This window comes from Phalacrocorax aristotelis, chromosome 4, assembly GCF_949628215.1.
Source record: "Phalacrocorax aristotelis chromosome 4, bGulAri2.1, whole genome shotgun sequence".
NCBI lineage: Eukaryota > Metazoa > Chordata > Aves > Suliformes > Phalacrocoracidae > Phalacrocorax > Phalacrocorax aristotelis.
In genome coordinates, this window is record NC_134279.1 from 25770928 (window position 1) to 25787043 (window position 16116).

At 36.4% G+C, this 16116-nt stretch overlaps 1 protein-coding gene across 3 annotated transcripts in view; it reads right to left on the minus strand.

Annotated features, from left to right (window-relative positions):
- Positions 1-5168: 5168 nt before the first annotated feature.
- Positions 5169-16116, minus strand: part of SEC24B (SEC24 homolog B, COPII component) — a 45845-nt gene continuing 34897 nt past the window's right edge. For all 3 annotated transcript variants that reach the window (XM_075090676.1, XM_075090675.1, XM_075090677.1), the window contains 7 exons: positions 15408-15518; positions 14065-14240; positions 12361-12498; positions 10280-10384; positions 9090-9182; positions 7313-7416; positions 5169-6069 (listed from right to left, as the gene is read on the minus strand). In XM_075090676.1, the coding sequence (XP_074946777.1) occupies positions 5955-6069; positions 7313-7416; positions 9090-9182; positions 10280-10384; positions 12361-12498; positions 14065-14240; positions 15408-15518 (842 nt within the window). In that variant the 3' untranslated portion in view covers positions 5169-5954. The remainder of the gene's footprint in view (positions 6070-7312; positions 7417-9089; positions 9183-10279; positions 10385-12360; positions 12499-14064; positions 14241-15407; positions 15519-16116) is intronic.

Genomic DNA, 16116 nt, shown 5'->3' on the forward strand with positions numbered 1-16116 from the left:
AGGCGCCCTATCTCAAGTACAGTCTTAGCAGGTGCCATGAAAAGACAGAACACCACCATCAAAATTTAAACATACTGAGAAACTGAAAGCCTTAGAAAGCAGATAAAGGAGGGGACATGATAACCATGTATCAAAGATAGATGGGTACAGAGCAGTTTGGTATCTCCTGTTCTCCCCAGCACAGGAAGCTACAGAGCATTCAGCAATTTGTCTTCGCAGGTCATTAGATGGCAACTTCTCATTTGAAGAAATTACTCCATCTAAGGCCAACAATACTCAGTTATTCTGATTAGCTAAAATGCCGGCGGGCTCTCACCCGTCAGGCTGAACTCTACATACGCAAGGCAGGGACGGAACGCAGGGTAGGACACCCTGTGCACAGGGATTTCCCGTGTTTCACCCCAGCCAGACCATCCGATACCGGTCACTCTTAAAGGAGACGGGACGCCAGAGCGGGTGGGTGGGCAACGGCCCTCGATGGCCTAGCTGCAGTCTGACAGTGACGGAGCAGCCGACAGACCCCGCGCGCCCTGCCTTCCCAAAGGCTGCGTTCCTCCTGCAGACCCAGTCCCTCCCACCCGCACTGCTAGAGATGCCGCAGCCGTGGCCGCACAGGGGCACTTCCCACTCTTCTTCCAGGAACTTAAAGTTTGAAAATATACGTTTGGAAGGCTGAAAGATTTCGTGCTTGCTCTCTAAGAATAAAATACACTGTTGTGTCAACAGAGTATTTTTGGTAATTAGAAATAACGGTTTGGATTGGGGAAAGGGGAGAGCTTGGAAACTCAAATGGTTTTTTATTTTGAATAGAAATATAAAGGCACTTTGAAATACAGCCATATTCCAAGAAATTACTGCCCTCCAACATCCGGATAGACAGTGAAAGCACCCATCTTTCAGAAGCTATGCACATGCTCAGCAAGCTGGATGAAGACATCTAGCACACATACCAGTGGTTCCAGTTCTATTTTTACTCCTGGCTTCCCCTGCTTTGGATAATAAAAGCAGTATATTCAGCTGCCAAAGAGACAAAGGAAAGCAGAAATAATTCCTTAGGTCCGCGTGATTTTTTTTTTTTTTGTTTTGCTTCAGCATTAGGTTATCAAGTAGTTTTAAATAACACTTTGTCTTCAGAAAAGCTGGGATTTACAGCCTGTTGAATTTTTTGAAAGCATCACATCTACAGAAGTTACTAACAAAAGACAGTATTTTCCTAAATTATGTCCTAACATTAAAACAGAATCTTATTACTTTTTTTAACATATTTTCAAACGATTTATGAGAATAACAACATTTCCTACGGCTAACAGATTATCAAGATGATTAATTATCAGCAGCTCTTCCTCATGCTTGAGGACCTTTGTGCCAGTAAACACTCAAGAATCCCTCAGAGCCTCAGTGTCTCTGAAGCAGATTTTCTACTCATGTTGATACAACACAAGAAAAGAAATACACTACTTGCTAGCCAAACGGTACTTCCTTCCAACACTCTCGACCTTTTTAAAACTGTCACCTTTTTTTTTTTTTAGTGGTAACATGACTAAGGGTGTAACTGGAGATCAGTATTTGCTGATGCCTCTAGGGTGGTTTCTTAGCATCTGAAAAATCAAATACAACCCACATACGTAGCTTTAAGAAAATATAAAACAGAAAATCAGAGGGAACCAGGTGCAAGAAAAGCAAGATTAAAAACTCATTCTCCTTTTCCAAATATTTTTTTTTTTAAAAAAGGTTCGAAGTATTTCCAGGACTTCTGCCATCTCCTCAATTTATCTTCTGTAGAAGCGTGCAACTGCTAAACTCTCGTGCATGATTGATATTCTGAATTAGGCAGCTCCACCACTTTTGCTAAGGACTTTCAGAGGAAAATAAGAAGAAATTCTGTGGAATATTTGATAACTTCTAGTTATCAAAGTTGTAAAGGAAAAGACAAAGGCCCTGAAAGGGAAAAATCAGTACAAGTTCAGGATCAGAGCATAAGTTGAAGCACCTGTAATGTGGTTATTTGAATTTTCATTGCTCTTGTAATAATCTCTTTTACACAGCACTAATCATGCTAGAATTCTCTTGCTGCACTCAAACATGTAAGGATGCCTTCGGAGTTTTCATGAACAGGCATCGTAAGTAGCTTGCAAGGAAAAACGAAGTGTTCTCAAGAGACTTCAGATCCCAGTTATTTACTATAGTTGTAACCACACTTTGCAGATTCCTGCATCTGAATGTAACAATGTCAGTTTAAGCAAAGCCATGCAAGGCTGCTAGAAATGTGATTTTTAATTCTAGGAACTGACAGAGAAAAGAAAGATACATCAATAAATCATTACAGTCGTCGTTTCCCCCCCCTTAAAATTCCCAACACAACTGTACCAAAAAAAGCCGTTCTGCTCAATCTCACAATTATCTGGGTCCAACAGGCATTACTATTACATTCTAGTTAGAACTTAACCTTTGATTCTGAAAGAATTGTATTCTACCTCATTTATGAAAAACTAAGAAGCAATAGTGTATGCAGACACCCCTCCCCTTTTTTAAAACAAACTACCAGAAAGAGTTACATAAAAGATTTATTAACATGTATTAAACTCTAAAGAATTCCTTTTAAACAAAAAGTCACTGAAGTAATTGTTGACACGGTAACTGACACGTATTTGGGGTATTCCATAAATGCACGGCCAGTTAGAGCCTCAGACCTCCAAACTTGCTATTACTGAAACTGGCCGCTAAGCTTTTGCAGGATTACATCCTGCCCGCAATCAGAATACAGCACTGAGGCAAAATATACTCTAAAACTGAAATGAAAATGAGATCTTTCAGTTAACAAGTTAATACTTCTTACTACAGAATTCAGCAACTGAGGTTGTAGTTATTCCCTCATAAACCCGCTTCTGTCCCACACCTTGAAAATTCTGCACGGAATTCTTAAAGTGTATTTGGTCTGGAAAAAAAGTAAGACTCCACATTTAAAATTACTGAAAAGCTCCTGACTCTCAGGACTACTAACAACCGATTCTGGCTTTTTTAAAAACAACAGTAACGACAAAACCATATTTTCAGATTCTGACAAAATATACAGAAAACTGAAGCCAAACAAAATCACCCGCACCTGGACATCTTTTCTTCATTACCATGAAGCTCTACATCAAGATGAATGAATAGGCTTATTTCTAATACACTTAAGAATATAATACAGAATCAAGCCTCGTAATAATTCTCTGGGAGCTGCATCATGTGTCCTACCATTGTAAGAGCTTCCTGGACTGTAATTTCTCCCACAGGAACTCCCATACTACTTAGCTGGTAAGAGAGGTACAAGATGTTGCTTTTAGAACTAAGACATGGAAGGGGACACCCACTGTCAGTACTTAAAATGCTGAGAATTTCAACTGATCCCCCAAAGACTGACTTAGCTGGGCTAGGAAACATTCTCCCAGCAAATCTTATATTTTTCATTAAGCAGGCATGACTTATGTTACACAGTGTTGAAGGCATTTTGGGCAGAGTTCAATCCCTAAAATGGCTAGAGATCTTCTTTGGACAGACTTCACTAAAGCAGATATGAAAGCATGCCCCTTAATCTCTCCTCCAAAATCTTACTCAGCAGGCAAAAAGCTTGCTGACCTTCACAGTGCATCCCTGTGTAGGGATTAATCTCCTGGTACAGTGGTGTGATCCAAACCATCATAAGTAGAGCTGTCCTGTAGATACCTCTGCCATGCCTACAGATACTCCAAATTCAAGACACTTCTGTGAGACTGTCTTTTTCAAAATTTGAACTGAAGATCAGTCAGAATGAAGATGTGCTCATAATGAGTAAAACATAACTAGGTTCGCTGTGCCGTGTAATAATTTTACTGCACAAATAGCTCAAGATATATTTTTCATAATTTTTATATATAAAACCCATAGAAGAATAAAGCTTTAAGTAATGGTTTTACAGAATATGTTGCAATTAATCATGGCATAGTATGTTCGCAGATATTCAATATCAAGGTCACAAATCAGAAGCATCTATCATGGGGCACTTAAAATTGTAACATGCTCTTCTCATCTCCGCAGTTGCAAACGATTTTTAAGATGCCCCACTCTTCAGCAGCACTTCGCTTTCACCCAGTGCAAATTAATCTACAAAAAAAGGACTGAAATCCTGGAGGTCTGACGTAGGGACAACATTCAGCATCACCTAAGACATTTATTACATGATAAATTAATATACTGAACGGAAAGTTTCTCTTAAGTAATCTTTGGGTAACTTAAACGCATTTAGTTAAGGACAACACACAAATTTAACTTAAAAGGTATCTTCTCCAAACAATGAGTTTGTGCTAACATGCAGAATAACACCACTTGCAGAATTTAATTAGTGCAGCTTTCAAAGCACTTGAAATCCATACCTAGTACTTTTTTTTCTTGGTTATTTGATTCAGGGGATATGGCAGTTAAAATGCAACATTAGCATTTCAAAGCTAATTTAAAATAAAATGTAATTATACTAATCATCATTTACTTTTCTGTACTTATTTCACTGTAGTCACATTTCATTAAACCAAACAAATGAAGTTCAGAATAGTAAGTATGAGTGATCTTGCTTTATGAATTATTTCTAATGTGCCTTTGAAAAACACCAAACCAAAACCATCCCAACTTCACCAAATTTGAAGATCTGGGATAAATCTCTCAAAAAGCCCAAACCAGTGAGTTACCAAAACATTAGCAAGAACAAGGTTTCAGAAAGATGCAAGTGTGATTATGTTTTGAATGTTGACATTTTAAAGCCTCTACTTCCATTGATACAAGATAATTAATTTTTACACACCCCCCTTTTTTTCTTTTACTGTAGACCACAGCAGAAGTCAAATCATCAAGCGTGAGCAAGTGATTACCCATGCTTACTCTTAAATGGCAGACAACACAAGTTACAGAAACCTGGACCAAGACTACAGTAGTTTACAAAGCGTAAAACAAGGTTAACAGATTTGCCTTCTTTAGGATAATACATAAGAAGGGTTTTAGGAACTTTGTATCAGTAGCTCATTTCAGACTATGCAGTGTTTTCGCCTTCCTTCCGGGGGTCTGTGAAATAAAGTGGTAAACATGTTCTCTTCAATATTCAGTTCAGTAAGAGTTTAGTGGCAAAAAGATTATACTTGCATAAATATCAAAACACATGATAAAGCAAAATATTTTTAATTAGTAAGCCAATCATAAATAAATTCACCTAAAAGTAACAGAAGCAGCAGCTGTGTTCCTTCTACACAGATACTTTTTTAGCACGTTTTAATAGTCAACTTCATTGTCTAGCCTGGGACAAAACAATTCATCATTGAGTACTCGACAATTCCGCACACTGAGCTCTTTTTTTTAGTTATATTTTTTACATTTTCTTTACAAATGTAATATTTATGTACATTATGTATTTATTTCTACAACTGATGTACTTTACTGAAACTCTACAACTTTCACAAGGAATTTGCTGAAGTCTTTAGTAAATATGAATCATTCCTTTTAAAAAGAAATTCATATAAACAACCAACATACAGCACTGCCCTTTGACATCTCTGTTAAGAATTTGGATCTGGAAGGGCTACTATAATAAACGTAAGAAAAAAAGGCTTTACCTAATTGTACATTTGGTTAAGAAATACCATCCCACATAGCTACATAAATTCACCAGCTTGCAATAAACAGAGCACCATACTGCTGCACAACTGGAAATGTGTATAAACTCATTTGAAGTTTACTAGTGAAACATCTTCATCACTCCTAGCGCTTTTAGTCTGAAGTAAATCTGCAAAACTCTTCTGGAAATGTATACTTCTTTAGCTGAAAAGCTCCGAAAATAGTGCTGGTCACTGTATATTGTGAAGAACAAGTATCCACTTTTGTGACTTCCCATATGCTTCTCTCAGCCCATGCGTCTATCCAGAGTCAGGATTTTTCTTCTATTTATTCCTTGTTCACTTACAAATCTGCTGTTGAATATTAAGTAAGAATTCATAATATGAGAAAGCTGCTTCTGTCCGATCCTCAATTAAATGCTGAAAAAATTCTGTTTTGGCAGGGTTCTCATCTCTGAAAGAAGAAAAGGTATTTTAGTCCAAACATTGAGCAAAAAAATACACCGTAAATTCAAGCAGAGGCATATGTTCTAATGAATTGCTTACTGCCCTTTCGAGTCTAAATTCAGTCCAAAGTCACTATAATTGCAAATAATCCGCAGTTTAGGAAAAAAATCCTTAAGTTTGTAATACGCTATCAGACAGCAGCACCTTTTTAAGAAGTGTAAAACAGTAGAAAAGTTGGTGAAATAGCATTTAAGATATCTTGTAGAAACACAAAAAAGAAACATAAATATGATTTTGTTTTGGAAGTTAAATATGCTGGTGGCAATGATTTCTGAAAGGGTTAAATTAAATCCTGATAAAGATTAAAAAACTGGAAAATTCAGATCTCTGATTACATGTAATCTCAATTCCTTCCCCTGTTTTTCTTATTTGGCAACAGAACAGAGACTGTAAACATGTCAAAGACCTAGTATCCAAAATTATTGCCCTAATAAAAATTTGCTGGGACACCGCAAATATTTGCTGGGGCACAGTCCTCTGTACTGGTATGGTATGGCGGGCAGTAAAGCTCTGCTATTTACTGCGGTCTCTCAGCTCTACTCGCAATTCAAGCGGCAGCCAGAACACCAACAGTTGGAGAGCTTCAGTCCTGTATTTACACATTATTTATCTGAGTAAGAAAGTCCTCATACTCTCTTAAAATGTGGTCTCCCATTAGGCTCAGTAAACTGAGAACTCTAGAGAAGACACTAGAGAATGTAAACTCAGGTATAAACATTTTATGGAATTTAAACTTCTTTCAGCAGGTCTGGCCTGAAAAGGCTTCAGAACTTTCCTCAGATGTCACAGATCAGCTGCAGTCCTATGGAGCTCAGTAACAAAAATACATACAACTATTTACAGATTGTTAACCTTGATTTTTTTTTTAATATGAAGTTATAAAAGCTATACCAGAAATTAACCTCGTTAACTCCACTGATTATAAGGATATCCACTGCTTTAGTATATTCTTAACAGTATAAAAATATGCAACTAATTCCTACCAATAAAACTATTAGTAACTGAATTTGCAGTAGATTAAAAACGACCTTTGCTGCTAAGGGGTTTTCGATTAACAGCACTATATCAACTGGAAAGAGGATGTAATTCAGTTTCCTCCAGGTCAGATATTTCCATTTTTCATCAGTGTCAATTAGAAACTGTAAATACAAGTTGCCAATAGTTACTCAGTATCGAACAGAAATACTTACTTTATTACTTGAAGAACTGGACTTAAGGGTCGACTGTCTCTAAGCCAAGATATAAAAGATTGTGTCCTTTCTGAAGGGAGCGTATCTACCTCAGGAAGCTGTGTCTGGTTGAAGGTAATTGAAAGAAGTAAATCTTATTATCAAAACTTTTTGAAAAAATAGATCCTGATAGTCATAACATGACCCAAGCCACAATTTTAAGAAATTACCAACCATGGATTACATATACACATTTTTTCTTCAGCTTAAAGTACACAGTAGTTTCTGTTCTGTAGGAAGCAGTACATCTTTAACTTAAACTGCCTTTTCAGTGAAAAAGATTTTAGAAAGCAAGCTCATTTAGAAAGTCATCTTTTCAAAATGCTGCTTTTGCAGTTTTCTTGCCTTTATCTTCCCCTGCCAATCAAGCTCCTCCATGTTGCATTTCGCATCACTAAAAAGATAAACAAAACATGAAGAAGTGAAATTTGCACTATAAGCAAATTTCAGGCCAAGCATTATGCTGAACTATTTGGTTGGGGAATGAGCTAAAAAATAGAATTAAAAACACCTGGAGCCATTCACCAAGCTAAATATACCAACTCTTTGGCTGATATAACCTTTTAAGACAGTTAATACAACATAAAATAATTGATTACAGATTGAAAAGTATTTCCATTGCTACCTTTGTAATAAATGAATGGAAGGCATACTTCAAAAGCAAAGATAACTTTTGTGTATGTTATTTTTTCTCATTTTCATTATAATAAATGCTATATAACCATTGGGGGAAAAAAGTTGTCATCCTTCCTTTATCCAAGTTCTTCCTGAAAACACTGTCAACTAGTACTTACCACCAGCTGGCCAGAGGGCATAGTTTGAAATTGCTAATCCGAGCAAAATACAAAACTCTGAACAAGCAGAGTACGGAGTACAATTTTAGAGTAGTCTTAAAGCTCACCACTCTTAACCTGTTCTTATAATTACCACCTGTCACTTACTTTTCCCCTTCATACTATGCAAGCTTTCTAAGCAGGAAATATCTTCCTGTGTGTTTCTAACACAGTGACTAACACATTTTTGGTACTACCTGAATATAACCATTCAATTCTGAACTTTTCTAGGGTGTCTTAAAAGGGTCCATCCTTATGCGCCACCTGCTGACATTTTGGAATCACTACCCACTGAAAAGGGGTCTTTAACTAGTGTTCCGTTTCACACACGACTGTAGGAACAGGTTATAACAAAAACCCCTCCACCCAGAGTCTCCGATGTTCTAATAGCTAAAAGTGTGGGGTTTTTATTGTTTTGTTGTTTTTTTAATGTTGACTCAAGGCTTGGAAGATGAGCCAAACTTAATCTTTACTTACAGGCCTATCATGTCATAACATAGACTTGGTATCTTACACCAGGTTTGGAGAACACGAGGCTTCTAAAAATCATTATATCAATAAAATAACTCAAATTGTAACAACATGTCTGAAAAGAAAATGTTTGTATTAATTCTATGAAATTCCATCCTATTCCTGTGAGCCCAAATGTATTTCCATAAAAGCAGTAATGGTGTAGAAAAATATTTTGGCATTCCATGAATGCCAAAATTTCGTGTTTGCATTCTTTCCTTGGAAGCATTTGACAACTTCTGTCTGTCTCCTGTGAAGTTGGCAAGAGGTTAGAAGGTACCCAACAAATCCCCCTATTTCATAGTTACATAACAAAAAACCGAAATGCAGAAAAAAAGATTAAATATAGATTCCAAGTGTAAGCACTATACAGCACAGCTCATTAAAACGCCTACCATTTTCTGTGGTACTGACGCATAGTTTGGGTATCCAAGGACATCTTTTATGAAGTTGTTATCACAGTTTTTTCCAATCCAAATGTAAAAAACCTGTAAGATGTCAGAACCAATTTTAGTAAAGGCCTTGCAGTTTTAGAGAAAGAGACAAGCGGTGACGTAATTTGAGTAATACCAGAATAATACCTTTCATGCAAATGAATCACTTGAGAGCTCCAGTTGCAATTCACACATACATCTCTATATTTATTATTTGCACAGTTACATATTAATACGTCGGTAGCATTTGGAATAAGATCATTAAATGTCAAAAAATGTAGTTAGAATGCAAAAACTGAAACAATGAGGATTCAGGACACACACATATTGGAACAGTTAATGCACTAACTTCCCATGTTACCTCCTAAAATGAAAAACCTAAAATTTTATAAAGTCACACCACTGTGTCAGTTACCCCACACTGACTTCCCAACCTAAACAAGTCATGTAAAGCATAAGCTATGAAAACATTATAGTAATTATTTCAGACATCTGGAGACAGAAGCTCGTTTGACATTCACACTCAACCCCAGAACTACAAAGTTTAAAGCACTTCTAGAGTGCCACTAGCATAGCATGATGTTTTATCACATTATTCAAGTAGCATAATGCTTTATCCAATGAAGTGTGTTTTGATCTAATTTCTACAAATACCTTAAACTGTATCTACAGATTTTGTTCACTCCCCACAATTCCCTCACTCTTGCAACTCTACATCACACAAGCCACAAATCAAAAAAACACGCTTAATTTTTGTGAGTAACTGAGAAGGTTCCTGCATCAACAAGAAGCGTTTTGTTAGAGAGACTACAGTACATACAGTTTAATAACCATTAAGAGGAATTTTGGAAAATGGAAATCCATTATTTCCAGGAAAAAAAACAACCCCAAACCAACCCAACAACTTGATACAAACTCTTGGTGTGTTCTGATCAGTCTAGCATGAAAAAAATTGACCTTTGAAGCCTTAATATGCAACCTCAAGATACTCCTCTGATCAAAATATGAAAGCCTTTCACTGGAACACAGATAACTGCCAGGTTACCTGGAATGCTGATTCACTACACTGTTACTGTTGAGAGCTGATTGCTTTTAATAATTCAGCATATATCGCTTTTTTTTAGAAGGAATGCATGAAACTGGTAACTTACTGAACCACAATCCATAAGAAAAGCTCCTTCTCTTGTCAACTTCTCTGCAGACAACTTCTGAAGAGGTGGCTGAGGAACAACTCTGTCATTTACATGTATTGTACCCTGTAACAAAAAACAATACTCAGTAACACTAGAATATAAGTAAATCCCACTTTTTATCTTAACCAGGTAAAATAAAACAAAAAACTGTTAACCTCTAGCAAAATTTTGCTGAGCCTCACGTAACTGTCATGTAAAGCCTAAAATGATTACATACAAACAATTCTAGAATGTTACTTAACCTAAATGCTACTTTATTACTTAAAGAATAACACAAGGTCATTTGTGTATGTAACATTTCTCATGCTAGACATGCCAAACTTTCAATAGAATTCTAGTGTTTACACTTAAATTTTCTACAAACAACCTCAGATTGTTTCATTGCGTTCAACTTCACTAGAAATGCTGCAAGAAGAGAGAAGCATCAAATTCTGCTCCCTATAGGGTAGGAGTAGGGTTCACTATTTTACTGCATTTAAGTAACAAAGTTCCTTGATTTAACATCCTGCCTGAAGTGATATATAGGTTTGTCCACAAAGCACTATGATCTGGTTAAACAACCTGGCTATTAGCAATGACATTCTGTCAGCATTCTGCAAATAATGTATGGAAAAAGTAGTCTTGAGACTAAGCCCATCTCCACATGGTAAGAGATCATTAGAAAAATCACTATTTTAAAAATTCCATATTATAATGCAATAGATTAGAAGCTTTTTGGGATTTCTACATAATAATGAAAATCAAGCTACTGAATTCCACTTGGGAAAGTTCAAGACCTTCTTCAATGCTCTCACGAATCAAGAGGTAAGAGAAAAGAAAACCATCAAAACCATTTTAAAATGTTTTCTAAAGTAACAAGAAATTTAAGAACAGCCTCTGTCACAAATACTTTAAACTGAAGTTCTACTAAGTAGCAGATTAGCATTGTTATGATTTAAGAAGTGGTTTGTCAGTTAATTTCAGTAGGTCAAATAAGCCCTATTTTCTGTATTATTCTACTAGAAATAACTGATCTGAAATCCTTTGCTAATAAAACTGGACCTCCCAAAGACACTGCTGGTTCTTTACAGCACTCACACACTGAATACAGTGTTTCAGCCTAAGTTCCACAAAACACTTAACAAGGTTAGTTGAGGAAGCTGGCTTCTCAAATACAGGTGTGGGTGGCGGGGAGAGGGGAACAGAAGTATAAAAAGACTAACTGATCAATTCCATGGAAAAACAGTGAGTTTAGACTCGCATATATGAGTTTATGCAGTACCTTAAAGGAAACTTTGAGACTACTAATAGCTCACAGGTTGTGCTGAACAATACCACCTGCCAGAGAAACTACTCAAGTTACCATATAATCTTGTATGACACTTAAAAACAAACTCCTACATATACTCTTCAAAAGCTAGTGACTAACAAGCTCATGAAAACTTACCTAAGAAATCACAACTTATTTTTGCAATTACAATCAACTTTGACCTTAAATAAAATCCATCTTACTTCTATTAAAAAAAAAAAGCATCCATTTCCTAGGCCACCTCTAAAAGGTGAGCTAATAAAACCTAGTCTCGCACATGAAGTACTTCCTCATTCTGATCGTGACCATCCAGAAGTAGAATTCTGTTTTATCCACATCAGTCTGAGAAACCACTGGAAGCTTGTTATTGCAGGCAACTGTATCTGGTTTGAGTATACAAAACTTGGAATCCTCTACCAAATCTAATTCATCCATTTCCCCCAGACAGTTCTAAAACATAAAACCACACTGGAGAAGTTTCCAATGCCTAAAATCTTCTCTGCTTTCTTCGTATAACAGAAAAGCATGGAATTATCATGGTCACTGAAACAAGGTGAAGTAAAACCACAGTTCTGCTCATAATGTACTAGCAAATCAAGACTTGAAAATAAAGCTTTTCTTCATTTTTTATAACTTACGGAAACTGCTCCGTCTATATTATAACAACTTTAATTAAATCTTTGCAACACAACATCAGGTTCAATAGTCCATTAAAACTAGAAAATGTTACAAAACAGGCTTCATACATTACCTCATCAATCAACTTGTCTATTCTGTACAAGTTGGGATGTATCATTTTCATCAAATGAACAAGAGGCTGGCTCTTCATCTGGCACATTGCATATACGCGATCATCCAAGCGTGTACTTGTGCCTGTTCTAAATGCTTTCTGTAAGAGAACAGTGTTACTCAAATGAATCCTGTATTTTATGTCACATCTAAAGAGCGTATTTCAGATTTTTTGAAAGTGGCAAGCAAAGATGGCAAAGCTTTTGTAAAGAAATATATCTTATTATAACACATTAGAATCTTAATCAAATACAACTTGAATAAAATACCTTTAGAACTTAAACTGTTCTCCCTCCTTAATGGTGACGGAGAATAAAAAAAATTATCCCCCCACTGTGTGTAAAATTTGTATTGATGGAGCCAGCGTTTCTTATTTCTATTCTGGACAGATGTTACTGGCCTGCAGAACTCACCAATGCAAGATATCACGGGAAGCTATGAGCCTAGCAGACTTCAAAAAAAGATACGTCTGTGGATAAGATTAACTTCCATTTTATATTAGAAGGGATTAAGTGTTGAAGAACAGCTTTGGAGGGGAAATATACTTTCATGTTTTATAGCAGAAACTAGGTTCTCACAGGATAAAATTTTTTGTAACTCTTGCCTACTGGATTTTTCAGATCTCCTTTAGAAGCAATCAATGTCAGAAGCAACATGATTACTGCTAGAAGCAATACAATGAAGTAAGCACCATATTATGATTCAGTGGAGAACATTCCTATAATCAAAGTTCATACGCACTTCTACAAGAAAGCCAAGTACATTAGTCCTCTTCTCCTTGGCTGCCACAAGTATTTCGATCTTGGTTTCTCTATATCCCAGGCTTTTTAATTTTCTCAGCCACTCCTACTTCTGTCTTTTACACAGATCCTCTTGATAATAAATGGTCTGATTTTTCCCCACCACCAACTGCATTGCTTATGCAAGTACCAAAGAAGTCCTAATCAGCTTATTAGAGACCAAAGTAATCACTAAGCCCAAGAAAATAAGTTATGATTGGATTTCTTACCAAACTTAAAGGTTTACTCATGATAAGAAAACAAAGAACTGTCAGACATGAAAATCTTTAAGCTATGAGATTTATTGATAACAAAACCCTGCAGTAAATTCTCTCCTTATTTTTAAGTATGATGTTTGATAATACAAGGAAATTAAAAAATGAAAAATTAGTAACTATTTCTATGTGAACTTTAAACTATCACTTCAGTTTCTGTAATAGATTTAATTTTATCTCCATAGAAACTAATTTTTCTTCTTGGTACTTCAAAGTACAAAGTATATGCATTGAAAAATTTTTTTTCCTTCATAAAATAAAATTGAAGAAGTACTAGTAAGTGGCTTCCAACAATCTTTATGGGCAATACCAATTAGCTGCCAAAATCTGAGAAATGCTAGTTATTAGAATATACCTATATTATTTTCATTATTAAAAAAGACAAAATAGAAACATTTCAAAACCAAGTAAACCAATAAACTGTTCAGGCATTTATCATTTAAAATAAGCTACCACAGTAATCTTTTGTGTGAAGTCCTGTAAACTCAGAGAGGATAACCCAATTTTCATAATTTTAGAAGAGCGCAGACATTGATTGACCTAGAGCTGAAGAATTCCTCAAATGGAGCAATAAATTAAACATCAAACATTAATCCACTAGATTATACGTACCTGTTTGAGAAGGGCCAAAATATACAGTGGAAACAGCTTGAGGGAATTTGGTGCTATCAGCATGGACTGCTGCAGATTTGAGGCAGTTGACATGTATGCTGCCAAGGAGTCCACCACAGCATTAACTAAGGCATCTCTTGCATCCGAAAGACTAGATGAAACTGAGCGATCCACAGCTGTTGCATTAGAAGGACACAAGAAGTTACTAGAGTCGGCTAGAGGATACAAGAGCTAGAGTCATTAATTCCCTTGATTTTTGAAAATATTAGTTATGCTTTTGGGTGATATTAAGACTTTAAAAAAACAAAACAAAAAACCACCACACCTGCAGTCCTAACTTTTTTTAAGGAGTAAATAAGACAGACTGCCCATACAGAAACTCTCTATCATGATGCTTAAAAAATAGCATACTGATCTCTGCTCCCTAGTTCCTACTCTAGAATGTAAAAAACTCTTTGAAGCTGTGATATATAAGAGAGTCTAAATATAAAGCCATTTTAAACCAGTAACTTCACTATTGCTGAAACTCTCTGCTGTCCTACCTCCAAGATAAGATTTGCAGCAGTTATTTTTGCCCCCCGCCCCCCTGAAATGTCTTCCATTATTTCAGTGGCATAATCATGATTAATGTAAACGAAGCTTAGTCCTCCTCTGCTGAGAAAGGGCTGCAAATCCTTTGATTGGAGGAAGCCACCTGCTGGACTGAATGCACATTTAAGTCGAGATACAGAAGTACTATTTATTTCTTCTAATTTATTTGACTATTAACGTACAACACAGCACATACTAAAATGCTGCACAGAACCACACATGTTCAATGGCAGAGATCAGTCTATGAAACAGCTACGTATGACCTACAAGTATGGGATAAGTAAGAATCCTCAAGCCAGCAACGACGGCGTAGAAAACTAATGCATATCTGGAAATACTGTTGTCAGAAGTTCCCTTTTAGTCTCCAGCAACTCACTAAACTGAATCACTCTGATTCTTAAGTAACCCTAAAATGCTGAAGTTTGAGATAACAGCCATGATGACGATGATACAAAAATGAGAGAGTTGATCCAAGTGTCTTAAGATTCTCTGTCCTTTAGTAGACTCTAGAGAACAATGTAAGAAGGCTCCTTTTGTAAGATTAAAGTCAACTAAGTATTCAGCTAAGAAGTATTTCAGTTAATAGTTTTGGTCTAACTTTGATTTTGTCATCTTCTGTATTCTCAGGCTTCAGTGTGCTCCGCTCCAACCTTTTGCTACAATACCCATGCTTCATTCACTACTTCATTTAAATGGCTGGCAAAATTAAGAACATACGAAAAGATATTTGAATCTTCCTGGTCTGTACTCACCCATGTTTGCTAAGAGGCATACAACTGCTTGTACATCTGCTCCTGCATATACATCCGCCAATGAACTTACTACAGGCAAGCAAAGCGTGTGCACTCGAATTCGACGTTCACCTAATAGCAACAAGTAGAAATCATTACGCAATATCTCCTGACAGAGGTATACAAATTCAGTCATTACAGCATACCTCCTCTCATCTAAGATGCACTCATTTTGTAAAAACACACCAGTCAGGAAATTGCTGTAACGCTATCTCCCGTTCCTGTCTCAAACTGTTCAAATTCTGCAATGCTCAAAAGCATTCAACTTATGAATCAGCACAAGTTCCTAACACAAACTAGCTTGTAACATCCACAGTAAGTGTCCTGATCCTACAAATGAAGTGCATTGATTTCCACCCCAAAATTTTGTGGCATCTTCCACAGTAGAAAGTATTACTATTCTTTATGGCCACCCCATGCACTAGCAACCTGCTCCAATCCATCACGGATCTGTGATTTTGGAGAAAGAGCGGGCCAAACATGCTTATAACGATGGTATGCTAAGAAAAGGAATCTTGCTGAATCAACTCTCTAAGATGGAGATAAATTACATTGTGCCATGAAAATAGAGTTTATAAATATTTACATTATGTGATTAAACGCCCAAGTAGGCTCACTGGCTTTGACAAGATTCTCTCTAGGGCAGAGAGAAGAAAAGTCTGTGGAACTA